General features: G+C 42.7%; 2 protein-coding genes across 2 annotated transcripts; both read right to left on the bottom strand.

Annotated features, from left to right (window-relative positions):
- Nucleotides 1–16: 16 nt before the first annotated feature.
- Nucleotides 17–2,336, bottom strand: LOC103712709 (putative pentatricopeptide repeat-containing protein At3g47840). The gene has a single exon (XM_008799305.6). The coding sequence runs from the start codon at nt 2,299–2,301 to the stop codon at nt 148–150; it is 2,154 nt and encodes a 717-aa protein (XP_008797527.4). The 5' UTR covers nt 2,302–2,336; the 3' UTR covers nt 17–147.
- Nucleotides 2,337–5,321: 2,985 nt separating this feature from the next.
- Nucleotides 5,322–9,058, bottom strand: MAN7 (Glycosyl hydrolase superfamily protein). Its single transcript, XM_008799306.6, has 5 exons — nt 8,471–9,058; nt 8,156–8,350; nt 7,066–7,188; nt 6,250–6,449; nt 5,322–5,977 (listed from the first exon to the last, which is right to left on the bottom strand). The coding sequence occupies exons 1-5, from the start codon at nt 8,786–8,788 to the stop codon at nt 5,521–5,523; spliced, it is 1,293 nt and encodes a 430-aa protein (XP_008797528.3). The 5' UTR covers nt 8,789–9,058; the 3' UTR covers nt 5,322–5,520.
- Between the last annotated feature and the right edge of the window lie 5,850 nt (nt 9,059–14,908).

Here is a 14,908-nt window from a genome sequence, read left to right as displayed (position 1 = left end):
TTAAGGCTAGCACTCATTTCAAGCCTCCATGAATCACTGTTACGAGCTATGTTGTCGCAGGGAGATCCGGTGTTCCAATCCAAGTTTTGAAATCGTTACCGTCCACACCCCACAAAAAATGATCGCATCCGTCCACACCCCATCCTTCTATTCTTCTTCGGTCTCGAGGTCCAGCTCGGGGACGTACCCCGCCCTCCTCGCCTCGTAGTACACCAACGCCAAGACCTCATAGATATCCTCCCTTCTCGCATGCGAACGATCGCCGGCGACGAACACCGCCCCGCCCTCGCCGCCGCCGACAGCGACCCACGACCACCCGGCCCCCTTCCTCACCCCCTTCTTTCTCATCCGCTTCCGCTCCTCCGCTGCCTCTCCCCACCGCCCCTTCCCTGCGTACAGATTCGCCAGCACCACGTGCGCCCCCGCCGCCCCCTGCGGCTCCAGCTCCATCACCCTCGCCGCCGCCCTCCTCCCCGCCTCCTCGTTCCCCCTCGAGGCCCACCCTCTCATCACCGCCGTCCACACCACCCCGTCCGCCGTTCCCACCGGCATCCCCGCTGCCAAACCCTCCGCCTCCGACACCCGTCCCGCCCTGACCAACATATCCACCACGCACCCGTAGTGCTCCCTTCCCTTCTCCACCCCATACTCCCCCATCTTCTCAAAATACCTCAACCCTCGATCTACCATTCCCCCGTGGCAGCACGCCGTGAGGACCCCGATGAACGCCACCCCGTCCGGCTTCAGGCCGGTCGCGGGCATTTCATGGAACAACTCGACGGCATTCTGGCACCGGCCGTGCTCCGCGTAACCGTTGATCATCGCCGTCCACGACACCACCTCGTCGCGCCGCCGCCTGGCGAACACCCTCTCCGCCTCCTCGATGCTCCCACTCTTCGAGTACATAGTTATCAGCGCGCTCGTGACCATCGCATCCGCCTCCAAACCCTCGGCGATCGCATGCGCGTGGATTTGCCGCCCGGCGTCCAGCATCGCCGCCCCGGCGCACGCGCTCAAGAGGCTCGAGAGCGTGAACTCGTTCGGCGCCGGTCCAGTGACCCGCATCTCGGAGAAGAGGGCGAAGGATTTCTCCACGTGGCCCTCTCCGGCATGGCCGGAGATGATGGCGGACCAGGATACGATGTCCTTAACTGCTGTCTCGCGGAATAAGATATCGGCGGCGTCGAGCCGGCCGGTCCGGGCGTAGAGGGTCACGAGCGCATTGGCTACGGATTTAGACCCGGAAAAACCCCGCCGGATCGCGTGACCGTGTATCTGCTCCCCCCACGTGAGTCTCACGAGCCCCGCGCAAGCGGATAGTACAGCGGCGTAGGTGTACTCGTTGGGGTCCGAGCCGTCTGATGGGTGCGCTCGCATCTTAATGAAGGCGTAGATGGCGTCCGTCTCGCGGCCTAATTGGACGTGGGTGGAGATGATGGTGGTCCACGCGGCGACGTCGCGGGAGCGGAGCCGGTTGAGGACGGTGAGCCCGCGGCGGAGGTGACCGCAGCGGAGATAGAGGGCGGCGAGGGTGTTGGCCACGAAGGGGGTGGCGTCGAGGCCGAGGCGGAGAGTGCGGGAGTGGATCTCGCGGCCCTGGGGGAGGATGGCGGCGTCAGCGCAGGCCTTGAGGGCGACGGCGTAGGTGTGGGAGTCGCAGGGCACGCCAGCAGCCAGCATGGAGGCGAAGCGGAGAAGAGCGTCTCGGGGGCGGGCCGCGCGGACGAGGGTGGCGACGGCGCCGGTCCAGGAGACGGCGTTCGGGTGGCGTGTCTCGTCGAACACCTGGAGGGCCCGGACCGGGTAGCCGGACTTGGAGTACATGTCGAGGAGGGAGGTGGCGACGAAGACTGAAGACGGGTGGACGCCGGTCTTAAGGACGCGGGCGTGGAGGCATTCGCCGTGGGGGCGGAGGACGGGGTCGGCGGCGCAGGCCTTGAAGGCGAGGCTGAGGACGAAGGGGTCGGGGGAGAGGGACGGTTCGGAGAGCATGCGGGAGAAGAGAGAGAGGGCCCCCAAGGAGTCGGCGGCGCGGACGTAGCCAGAGATGAGGGTGGTCCAGGAGATCTCGTCCCGGTGAGGCATTTCGTCGAACAGGCGACGAGCATCGCGAAGGCGGTCGGATTTGACGAGGGTCCTCAGGCGAGCGTTGTCCTCGTAGGGCGACGGTGGTGGACCAGACCGGATGGGTTCGGCAGAGAAGGGGCGGTTGGCCAAGTGGACCGGAAGAACGAGGGAGTTCTTGCCTCTGGGAGCTGCGAACCGGAGAGTTCTGAACCGGTGCCGAATGGGCAAGACCATTGGTTTGATGTGGAGAGGGGGCGGGGAGGGATTGGCGTTACTATTATATGGGGGAGTTTTCCGCAAGAACATGGGTACTAGCCGTTTGCTAGGAACCGCTAGGAGCGGTATTTCAAACTACGATTGTAAAAAAAGAAGGAAACAATGTATAAAAAGAACTGCAGGCTGTCGTCATTGGGCCTGACCCGTATCCATCTAGTTATCTTCATGATATATCAAATGATGGTCCATTGAGATCAAGTCATGTGCCAAGTTGGCTATCTGGAAGCAAAATTTTGGCTTGTAGATTAGATCTAGATGCTGCAACTTTGTCCAAAAATATTATTGATTTTGTGCACGACATCTGAATTCGTAATAATCTTTGAAATCTTTGTGTGATGGTAAACCCGACATGAAGCGCAGGCCAAGGCCTACGGCACCAAATGCAATGCCTGCATGTCAAGAGGAACCGTTGAAATCGTTGAAAACATATTACCTTGCTTGGTTCTTGTTGTAATCGTGGAATCGCGGTAACCATAGTTCTTGTTGCTCTGACTTTAAAGCCGAGTCGTCTTCTTCTTCTTCTTCTTCTTCTTTCTTCTTTTTTTTTTTTCTTTTTTTTTTTTTTTCCGCACAACGGCAACTTATCCTACTCGAGTGTAGGACTTGCCAACAGAATCAGATACTAGAACCTGGCTCAGAAGCGAGGAAGGGGCCTTCCGATGTGGCCAAAGTATCTCTTTAGAGTGCTGCACAATGTAAGATGCAACTCACTCTGCGGCCCTGTTCGTTTTCCGGTACACGTGTACTGTCTAAAAGGTGCTGCAATTTCTCAGCATTAGCCGAGTTCTTTTATTTGTTTCTTTTTCTCAAAAACACGGTTAGAAATATCTCTGGTAACTTTGAAAATATCCCTGTACTTTCTGCAATCTAGCAATAACAATTAAAGCTTAAGAAGAATTTATACCTCTCGTTGCACTTGAAAAAATCTCCATGGCATGCATACCTATGCTATATATAAAAAATAATGATAATTTTGAGACCGAGAAATATTCCTTCTTGAGCCTATTCTCATGTTGAGAATATCGTTCTACTTATTTTCAAAAATATGTTACTTACCCGCTAATTCTCACTGTAACTACCACATGCTTTCTCCTCATTTTCCAATCACATTGATTTTTTTTCATTATACTCTCCCTTTCTCTAATGTGACTCTTGAATAGATCGGACTCACTCTTCCTTCTCTCTTCCCTGAAACGTGCTTTGCACATACCTGACTCCTTGTAATTATAACATCATGCATTTAAATTTTGTTTTTACTTTATTCATGATATTGTAATGGAAATATATGAGCATATCCAATCTTTTAAATATTAATTAACTTTCTTCACGTATCACACATTATTGTGTATAAGTTCCATGAAATTTAATCCATTAGTTTATTCTACAGAATTGAAGAATATTAATAATTTAAAATCTACTGAAATGTGTCAATCGTGATAGAAACTTGGAAATGAGTCCAAGTGGCAATCCAAAACTGGAGTCCAAGTTAGCATCCAACACTCAAGTTTGGCTCGTATGCATTTCGGATTTCAACAATTTAAGCCGGGCCTCAGGATCCATTTCTTTTAATAGACAAGGCCTGCTGACAATTTGAGGCTATAGAAAGGCACACACTTAATATGTTCACTCTTGAAGGTACGATTTGATTTCATGAACAACCATCAAAAGAATTTCTATCATTCTTTGGTTTAATAAGCTAGCTGGCACCTTCTCCCTAGAATGTAATTACTATAAGTTATCTAATCAAGTCACTTGAGCCAATCAGCACCTTTATATATAATTATGAGCTAGATGGTTTAAGAGAATCAAGCTTCTAGTTACATTTATAAGAGTTGGGTTCAAGTTACACTTATATAGAGTTACACTTTTTTTTTTTAATTGACCGATAGAGGTCCCATATTGATGATCCGATTTATTGGATGTGATATACTATTTCTAAACTACTTATATACAAAAAAAACTATATAAGTTGAAACTTTCTAGCCTATTGTCACACTTATAACCTAAAAGCTTAAGCGGCTAGGAGGAGGACTCAAGCTAATAAACTCATGTGGCATCTTTTTATTACTCAATATAGGACTATGACAATTATATCCCCCATCGATTTTTATGAGGCCCTCCCACGAGAGAGAGAGAGAGAGAGAGAGAGAGAGAGAGAGAGAGATCCACCCATGGCCTAGGTCTTACTCGATCTTGATATCTTTCAGTCCATATAACTTATAGAGGTTGCGACGCCTGGCTCTGATATTATTTATCACGGAGCCCAAAAGCTTAAACTATTAGAAGGAGAACTAGCCCAAGCTAATAAACTTATGCGACACCCTTTTTATTATTCAATATAGGAGAATAACAGATTTAAAAAAGATGTATTATTTTGTATTATTTAAAAAAGCTTAAATTTTCTTATTGTTTGTAAGTTAAAAGTTTATTCATGTAAATCAATAAATTGAGGGGCATCTCGCTACTTTTTTTCATGTAAATAAATTTAGCTGCAGCGAGTCTTAAAGCGTTTTGTAGTACGAGCTTATTTCATAATGGAAATCTTTGTTTTCTTTTTTTGTTTTTTGTTTTTCTTTTTTACTTTTACGGAGGTATTGCACATGAATGAAGCAGCAGTTATCCTTCGTTCTTACTAAAAACTTCCTTATGACGAGAACTACAGAAACTTTATTACTGAATTAATGTGGTTAGAGGAAAAGCATCTGCATCACTACATTGCATCATAATACGGACCTGTTAGAGAAAAAACGAAAATCATAATTCAATTTAACATTAATTTAGAAAGGGTGCAGAAAATTTTGATGAAGCTGTGCCGCCTAGTTATCACTAGCCTTGAACTGGAGACAAAGACCATACACACAGTATTAACGTTTGTTTTCATGCAGGATGCTTGGCAGGAAAAATTCTTTTCTTCTTTCAATTATGTATGGAAAAACTTATTCTATCATTTTTTGAGGGAACAATTTATTGGTCAACAGTTTAAACGATAAATGCTTGGTTGACTTCTAAAAGACAACAATAACAACTACATTCCAGTGCCTGCAAATATTCGGGGCCATTCAGCAAAGCCATTCCTTGGATGAAGGAAAGTCACCTCAAAGAAATAGCAAGCTTAAGCTTTCATTCATCTTGTTATCATGCCAAAGTATCTGCACTCTGTGTAACTTATTATCTAGCTTAATTTCCTACATTCTTTCCCTTGTTCTCATCCTGCCACTGCTTCCTTCTGATGGCCTTAGCCTGCTCTAGTTTCCCAACGTTTCGCATTCTAGCATAGAGCTTCCCCAAATAGCGAAGCCTGCGGCAGTAGGCAGTGATCATGTTGCTTGTCGAAGGTGTTTCATTTAGAATAACTTCATATCCATCTCTATATGAGTCCATTCCTTCAGTCAGGAGCTGCCAGAAAAGGCCACCTGCAGTCGCACCCCCAGTTCTTGCTGACCAATAGATTTTAGAATACACAGTGTTGAACAATTCATCTCTTTGGGAGCTGCTGAAGCCAGGATCTTTCCAGGATTTTCCAAACTCGGCTAGGAGCAATGGTTTGCGGAGGATACTGCGTGCATCTTGGATGTGGGAGTCAAGCCATTTGTTCAGGAAAGCAAGTTGCGTTTGATCATTTGTATTAGACAACCTGCATCCAATCAAGGAAGCAAAAACATGGATCAATACTTTCAGGAAAGCAAGTCGTGTTTGATCATTTGAATTGGATAACCTGCGCCCGGTAAAGCAAGTGAAAATATGGATTGATCCTCGACTCCTCGTGAAGGATGAGTAGTTGTGTAATAATGCAATGCATTCTTAACTGACTCAGATGATTAGAAATGGAAGAACTAGTAATTATTTGGATGTGGTTCTATGATTCAAATGCATTCCCCCCCATCTGTTACTGCTGTGTATGATTACCATTGATCGGGATAGGAATGAACGGTGGCAAAATCAATGCCAGGAATCTGATTGTTGGATATGAAATCTGTTCCCACTTGAAAGCCTGGATTGAATTGCTTCTGTGCTGATGATGCTCCATAAAATCCCTCAAGACCAGCTTCCAGCAAGTGATCACTGTCTATGGATTTCACAAAGGCAGCCATCTCCGTGATCCATGCCTATATAATTAAGAACCAAGGAAGATGGTTTAATAAGAACTGACAATAACGAAAGATAATAGCAAAAATGTCAAAGACTGATATTTCAGGTCTGCATTTTAAAAGGACTCATATCAAGAACCTATTAGTTCAGGATGATCATTTTGAAATCACCTAGTAAAAACTGTAGATAATTTGCTAACTCTTGGGAGGGTGTTTAAATTTGGGGCTGGAATCTAGTGAAGCTTATCTAATTGAAAGAAGCATTCTTTTGCGTGCATATGCATCAGAAAATAAGGGGCAGTGCTTTATATTAATTAAGAGGATCAAAATGCGTTGAATTAGAGATCTAGAGTGGTCCATATGCCAAGGATATCTTCCTGAACCTAAAAATTTCTTCATGTTATTGTAAAGAACGCCTGGAATGTCAGATCAGGAAATGATATGTCGAACGATTTCAGGAGGTCGATGAATGAGCAATAATATTCTAATTTCATCAGGAAACAAGGCAAGAAATATCTCCTTTTTTTTGAAAAGAAATGTTCAATAGGAATCCTGAAAATAATCATACAGTAAAAGAAAATGACAAAATGAGGGAGGCATAAAAGCTTCTGAAATTATCGTCAACTTGGATAACCTGAATGGTCGTTCCTGATGGATCTGATTGGCATCTTGGCTCATTCATAAGCTCCCATGCAAAGATTGTTGGGTCATCCTTGTAAGCAACTCCAGTAATGGTGTTAACTCTTGTGAGCACAGTCTTCACAATAAGAAATTTAACAAAAAAAATCAAGATTAGAAAAGTGGAGATCAACCATTGAAGGTAAAAGAACACAAAAAAAGATCACTATAAAAAAAAATTAAAGGAAATCATAGTCAGTTGCCTAAATGTTCATTAAGAATATATAGGTGGTTAAAGTCCAGAAGATATACTTGTTAGGAGGCGACCCTTCAAGATAATTATTAGAAAGTAACAGATTTTGTCCAATAAGAAACTTATTGCAGAGATGATAGCTGAAAACCAGAGAACAGAGTTACTAAAACAAAATATTCATTTTAATACAAACAAACCCAAGAGGCATTGAGCCAAATCAAGAACTATATTAGATACTACGCTAGTATATGCAAACAAAAATTGGAACCAAATATAGGGAACAAAAAACATAAAAGAGAAGAAGAAGAAGCAGCATCATTTTCTGAAGGTTTTCTGTCATTGGACACTGAAGTCCAACCTCTCCGAGCAACTGTTAAAGATCTCCACATTCAGACAAAAAGGAGACCTCAAACTTTCCTAGAAGAAGACAATAAGGACATCTGTAAACAGATCCATTATTAATCTTAAGACGAGATGGAGAAATATTACTGCAAATTTTCTTTTGACCTGGTATTGATTTTCTGAGATTTTTATATGATTATCTGACAATATTTGCTCACTAAATCATCATCAAAAACCAAGTTTGACTCAAATCTCCTTCCCCAAAAAAGGGGGAAAAACAAGTCAGTAAATAAAAAAAAATTATGTATTGCTCCAAAATAAACAGATCAACATCAAAAAGCGCGCACACACATATATGTCTCATTCAACAATTTTTTTCTCACCAGAAAAATGCAAACGTTGCCACAGAAGAGAGCATCTCCAAGAATATATAATCAAGCAGAAGTTAAGAAAGGAAAAGGAGGAGAGAAAAAAGAAAGAGGAATCAAATGTTACACTTTCTTCTTCCTACCTTGACATGATTTTTGTAGAACCCTTTAACCACAGGGTTGGTGAAGAACTCATCATCTGATGCAATGTTCTGTCCTTGATTCCTTGCCCATTGCACATACTGCTTCTTCCCTCCAAAGCTATCATAATTGTTCACCAAGCTCAATATAAGCCTGATGTTGTATTTTCCGGCCTCAGATACCACGAAATCCAAACTCTGGACATAACAAATAAATAAAAAATATTGCATAAACATATATAAGTCCGTAAAAACTCGAGAAAAAAAAGGAGATTATGAAAAAAAATGGAAAAAAAAAAGGAGATGGATTTGCGAGACCTTGAACATCTGTTCATTGTAAGAACCAGGGGAGTACTGCAAAGCTGCGCTCCCCCCATCATTGAAGGCCCAAGTCCTGGCCACAGAGAGCCCACGGCTTGTGGCTTCTCTGAAGGCATTGGAGACCTTGTAACTCTGAGAAGGATCGGAGGCCATGTAGGTGAGCCAGTAGGCATTGAAGCCATTGGCAAAGAATGGACTTCCATTCAGAACAAATTGCAGCCCATTTGTCCTTATGAAACTCCCCTTAGCCTCTACATGATGCTGTGGAGTCAACAAGAAAACCGAGAACACTACTAAAAGACTTAGTTTCTTCATCTTCTTCCTCTCTTTGGGTGGGTTTTCGAGAAGGAAGGAAGGAAGAGCAAAGCTCAGAGGAATTAATGGAATAATGGTGTCTCCTTTTGCTGTCTCAGGTGACAGAGAACCTATGGCTGAGAAAACAAAGAGTGGGCAGACTCTTTTTACAGGCCTGCGAGGTGATGCATGTGACCTACCAGTGCAGCTGCTTATGAAATGCGAAACAAGGGCAATTATGTGATGACAAATAGTGTGAGTGTACGACAGAGAACTCACCTGGCCTCTCTCCATTTGGAAGAAATGTTGCCTTTTTTTTTATTTATAAATATAACATGTGGAAAGTTGAGAGGGTATATTAGCTATGGTGTTTGTTGTTATGGTGCTAATCTAAATATAGTTTAATTGTTGTTAATGATTATTTCAAGTAAGATTTACTGGGTCAGCTAATCAGGTTGAGCCAAACCAAATTATCAAACGAATTCCTGTGATTAAAGGGATCAAAGGGCATCACCTACGCGAGGAGCGTCATAGGAGCTGACGAGATCACCATGAAAGAGATTTCGCTACAATGATCAATTGAATTCGGTACGCTGAGCCACATGTAGACGACTAACCTCTTCTTAGCGATATACGGCGGATGGTAAGAGATTGTTACTTCTTTCAGGTTGCTCATATGTACCGAAAGGTGAACGGAACGATTGATTGAATTGCTTTCTTTGCTGCCCATCGTTCCGGAGAGGTCTCATGGACATGGCCTGAGATTGTACTCCCATCTTTATGCCGCGTATTGTATCTTAACTCAATTGATTGGACTCATGCTAAATTAACGTGAGCGACCGTTTTACACAAATAAAAAAAAAAGATCACTATTTGGGCGGCCAATGCTTGTGAACATATGCGTGATGGAGTCAATTTTGGTAACAGTGATTTTTGCCGAATATGCATGCTTGATGAATAAAGCCGATCCTTTGGATCAATCATAAGCTTTCCCTTATTTTTTTTTTTTTCATTTTTTTTGAAAACAGCTCAAATAAGCTAATGTAGAAGATTCCACCAGACGTTGACGGTTTTCGATCTCTCGGTCATGATATCATCGAAATCTAAATGATGCTTCTACGTTACATATCTCATGGGCCAAGTTAATGATACCTTCAGTACTAAATAAGTATGATCTTCTAAGGTCTTCATGGAGCATCCATCAAAGGGGAGAAATAGAATCTGTTTTAGGTTTGATTAATCAACAAGGCAAACTAGAATTGATAATTATGAGGGACAGAGAGTAAATAAATATATGGTTTGAGGACGGATGATTCATTTTCTCAGGAACATCTTTATGCACAGGAACAACCTTTTCTTCAAAAAAAAAAAAAAGTTTAAAAAGCCCGGGCCTCGATTCATTTGCTTGATTTCCCAATGAATTCTGATCCTCATGCTCTACCTTATGTTGTGCATGACCTCATACTTTCTTTCGAAAGATTAAGCTGATCAAGTCAAGCCATGTAACTAGTGAAGCCCATCTTGGTCCACTTAATTCGAGCATAGCTGGCAAGACCCGATTCGTCTAGATGCCAACCGGCTCTGCAAGTGGGTCAAGTGGGGTTTGGACCCAAACGCGGCTTGGTTTGGCCTTGGATTCGCGTTCAAGCGGAACAAAAATTCCGTATATGCCAGTATCGGGCCTGGCACTCAATTATAACGCATCATATAAAGAGGTATTTAAAACGCGCCACATTATTATTATTATTATTATTATTTGATAAACAACGCGCCACAATATTATTTCTGGGATCCACCACCTCTCGCCGGCGGCCAGCATCTCTTCTCCTCCAAGCCTCCTACTTTGCCCCCTAAAAACCTTGCAACAGGACTCTCTCAAGCTCTGAGAAGAGGAAAAGGAGGGATTTTTAGTTCGGTTGTATCTGAATGCTATGGTATAAGACCGCTGCCGGCGGATTTCTCCTGCCCCAAATCCAGACTTCAACCGCCGCAGTTGAGCCTCCCCTGCTCCGGCCGTCCGCGGCGTTCGATCTCCGCCGTCTGATCTGCCTCGGGGGGTCTTACCACGTGGCAATCCCATGGATAACGGTGGGGGAGGGGTTTGCTGCTTCCGACATAACGGGGCTCCGTTAGCTGCCCCCTATAGATGCTTTAAAGTTCGTGTCGAAATATAAAGGGCTCCCTAACCAACCACGTGGCGGTCGTTGTAACGCACCGACGCCCATGTTGTGGGCCCATAATACGTGGGTCATCTTTATTCGTTCAAGCTTGCCCCTCGACCAACCACGTGGCGGTCGTTGTAACGTACCGACGCCCATGTTGTGGGCCCATAATGCGTGGGTCATCTTTCCTGGTCCTAAAAAACGAAAAAAAGTAAAACAGAGTGTCGGCGCAAATGTTAAGGACTCCACTCTTTACCTGCCACGTGGCAAAAGGAGCCTCGGACATGGCCGTATGGGAAGCACGTGCTGTGTCGGCGAGATTTGCTCTACGGGTCTCCAATGTGGGGCCCAAGGATACCCCCAGTTGAATCCCCGAGGTATACAGGTAGATGCCAAACTATGGCGACGACAACGGCAATGAAAGGGGTTGGTGACGGTGCGAGCTTTGCGAATACATGGACACCAGTAAAGAAGGAAGGACAGGGTACGAAATTTGTGGCGTTAAATGCGGTGCGGACGGTGGGGTGCAGCAAATCACGGCTTCTGTCTAACGAAAGTGGTCATGTCCACTGCCATCACTAAAAGCTTTGGCAACCAATGCACTTTACCTTGCACGTGCAAAGATATTGGAGAATGAATTTAGATTGAGATATCTTCCATGTCTGCCGTTAGATGGAACGCACATATATCAGGTGGAAGACTCTCGGAATCCATGTCGGACTATTTATTTTTTAATTTTATTGAATGATCTACATCCGATCCAACCAAAAAAAAAAAAAAAATGAAATTTTCTATGGTGAGCCATTGAAGCAAAAACATGTGAATCATTACAACCCTCCGTTTAGGCATCCACTGTTACTTGCATTTTATAGTAAATTTTATTCCATAGAATCAGTATAGAGGGAATCAAAACATGAAAACATACTTACCCCTTAACTGTCACTTTAATTTATACAATAATTAAATCTCAGGAATTTGAAACTTTCATGTATTTATTTATTTAGATGCCATTGCATATGTTTCAAAAGTTGCACAACATCATAATTCATAGAGTTTATTAAATAAAAGTGAGAAATAAGTCAGCCCTAACATTAGCCACAAGCAATATAAATGATGAACAGAAGAGAAGAACGCTAGATAAATAGCTCCAATTCCATCAATCATCACCTAGCGGACATGGTTCCATCCAGTTCATGATTTATTTTTTTTTATTTTTCATTTATATCTTATAATAATTCATTTCTGGGTTTTTTTGCTTTTTATTTTTTTTTTCTCTCTCTAGAGTTGTAGGTTAGATCCCGCATTTCCCATGCTGCAGCCACAACACGGGGAACATGATTCATAGAGACGAAGGTAGTTGCTTCTTTATTTGAAGGAGAGATATGGACAGATCTTCCAGCTCAATCTTTAATTTTCTGTTTTATGATTCCATAGATGTGTTTATTCTCGAAAAATTTAATTTAGCTGATTTATCCAGCGAGAGAGAGAGAGAGAGAGAGAGAGAGAGAGGAGACTTCCTATCTTTTGCTATCCGCTGGATATCTTTGGACGGACAAAATATGTGTGGATTAAAACGATGCGTCAGTTTCTTACTTTTGTTGAGATTGGGATGCCTATAGCAATTTGGAAGGAAACACAACGTTCTGATCCTGCCACAAGGATTTGATTTATTTTATCAGTTACTGTATTTCACGAATATATATATATTTTAAAATTTCCAAGATAATTCACGTACAATCGGCCCAAATCCTACCATTTGTGCCTTCGAGCCTGTTACTCCAAGGGGCTCTCAGCAGAGAGCCATACTATACCGGCTTAGTTTCCATGCGTTTGTTATGATAAGCAAGTTAGTTTTAATGAATAGTTATAATTTTTGAAGCTTTTTCTTTTGGGTAATTAGTGAGCCCCTCGTTTCTATAGATGAGCAAGTTTCAGAAGCTACCTTACAACAAGAAGAATAGCCCACGGAAAGAAAGAAAACAAAGCCAAGATGGTGAACGCTGAGCGGTTCTAACGCATTAAAAACGAGATATTCAACAATTTACTCCGTATCCATCGTACACAATAAGTAGCATCCCTCTTCATTGTAGCTTTAATTCTGAGAAACACTTTTGACATCCAGGATGTGATAGAACTTCTCATTAAAATCACTTATGCACAGAATTACATAGAGACTATTTACAACTATTTTCTTTTTTACTGATTGAGCAGCAAATTTTCATACCAGTTCTAGGCATCAGGTATCAGCAAGTCGGAAGCATCAATTGTCGGACTAAAAAGAACAACATAAACTTTATTGTAAAGATATTCTTAAAGAATATGAGGTTGGTGATTGGTGAAGCCTGACATTTGCAAAGAATGACTTAAATAAGTAATTCATGTGCACATATTTTTCTGAATCAATTGTTCGACTTCATAAAATGGGAAAATAAGCTTCCAAGCTTTCTAAGAACAATCCCCATAAGAAATCATACTGACTTAATGATTTTATCTTTGTAAGCATTAAAATAAAGCAAATTAAATATATTAGCTACGGTAAAGAAAAGTAATAACAGGACAAGTAAAAGATACTTGTCCCCCGAACTCCAAATTTCCCGGTAATTATAGTGCGGTTTGAAGCATAGGTCCGGAAGCAAATGTAAGGTCAAAGGTTGCCTGCTATCGTGTCATAATAAGCAGAGACAGGGGAGCAAGAGTTCAGGAAAAAGGACAAACGATAACTTAGAGATTCACCTTCATCACAGAATAAAGTAAGGCTTGGTAACACAAGCATTTCAATATTTTGTTGCAAATCATCATCTCAGCAAGGGAGAAGTACTGAGAAAGAAAAAAGAACCCAAGGAAACTTGAGATGGGGCAAAATGGATCAACTTTCTGTGCGTGTAGAACTGTTGCTCGATACCATGGCAAAATTAGCAGAGAAGGCTAGCATAAGAGTAGTTACACGGGTAGTCTAATCGTACAAGCCAGACTCACCTATTCGTAGGTGTTTCATCATGAGTAGGTTCTAACAGGAATGTCCCCTCCAATAATTGGACCTCAAAATTGTCGCAAAATAAAGTGCATAACCTTTTTTTCTTTTTTTGATACAAAGGAGGAGGTGTCCCTGAAACAGAAGAAGTTACAAATAAAACAACTTTAATGCAACTTTCATGATTCAGTACCATCCATTAGTTGGTATGAGAGCAATCATACAGTCACTCAATTATGGGTGCCGCTTTCACAAACTCATTTTATTCAAGTCCTGGCAAACTCTTTCTCCATGAGATATATCGATGCCATGGCAAAATCAAGTGAGATGATTTGTAGAAGAGTATTTGTACCGGCAGCTTTCTAATACAATGCACCAGTTGGAGTTTTCTGTTCATGATAGAACCGCATTTAACCTATGAGTACGCATAATTCATCATGAGAAGTTCTATCTAAGAATAAACCCTCTCCAATAATTCGATTCTCGAAATTGTTCAAAACAAAGAGCCTGACCTTTAATCTAACTTTTCCCACAAGTCCTTGCAAACTTTTGTTCATGAGATAAAGCAGATGACGAGCAAAAGCAGAGAACAAGTAATCAAAGAACTAAACATCATAATACAATAGCAAAATTGAAATTCTAGCCAAATGAAAGAAAAATCAGCTCTAATGAAGTGCGTACATTCTCTATGAAGCACTAAAAGCCGAACCATAAATCATGAGAGAGAGACGAGAAGCTCTATCATGGTGCCTCAACAAGCAGGATTCAGGTTGTTCCAACAGCAGAATTCATGCATCAGTTTCCCTTCATCTAGCATGCGGAATCAGAACGGGGTATGCTCCTTTGAAGAAGGGGAGAAACTTGATCGCTCAGTCACCTTACAACTTTGCAAAACAAACAATGGTGGTAGATGGTCCTTGGCTGGATTTTTGCTGCCACAAGGGTACTATCATTCAAAGCCCATTGCGAAATCTCACATAATCTTGCGAAAAGAAGCTTCCAAGTTCT

The sequence above is a fragment of the Phoenix dactylifera genome, chromosome 1 (assembly GCF_051530095.1).
Source record: "Phoenix dactylifera cultivar Ajwa chromosome 1, Ajwa_hap1_PhDact_Kaust_v1.1, whole genome shotgun sequence".
Classification (NCBI taxonomy): domain Eukaryota; kingdom Viridiplantae; phylum Streptophyta; class Magnoliopsida; order Arecales; family Arecaceae; genus Phoenix; species Phoenix dactylifera.
The sequence above is the reverse complement of the archived record's forward strand: the minus strand, read 5'-3'. Positions and strand labels throughout refer to the sequence as shown.

What these genes read in the sequence shown, in the direction of transcription:
- LOC103712709 (XM_008799305.6), bottom strand. Translation starts at nt 2,301, where the DNA reads ATGGTCTTGCCCATTCGGCACCGGTTCAGAACTCTCCGGTTCGCAGCT.
- MAN7 (XM_008799306.6), bottom strand. Translation starts at nt 8,788, where the DNA reads ATGAAGAAACTAAGTCTTTTAGTAGTGTTCTCGGTTTTCTTGTTGACT. An exon ending in ACAATGAACAGATGTTCAAG is followed by an intron (nt 8,351 to 8,470) that starts GTCTCGCAAATC and finishes TGTTATGTCCAG; the next exon opens with AGTTTGGATTTCGTGGTATC. An exon ending in CATTCCTATCCCGATCAATG is followed by an intron (nt 5,978 to 6,249) that starts GTAATCATACAC and finishes GATTGGATGCAG; the next exon opens with GTTGTCTAATACAAATGATC.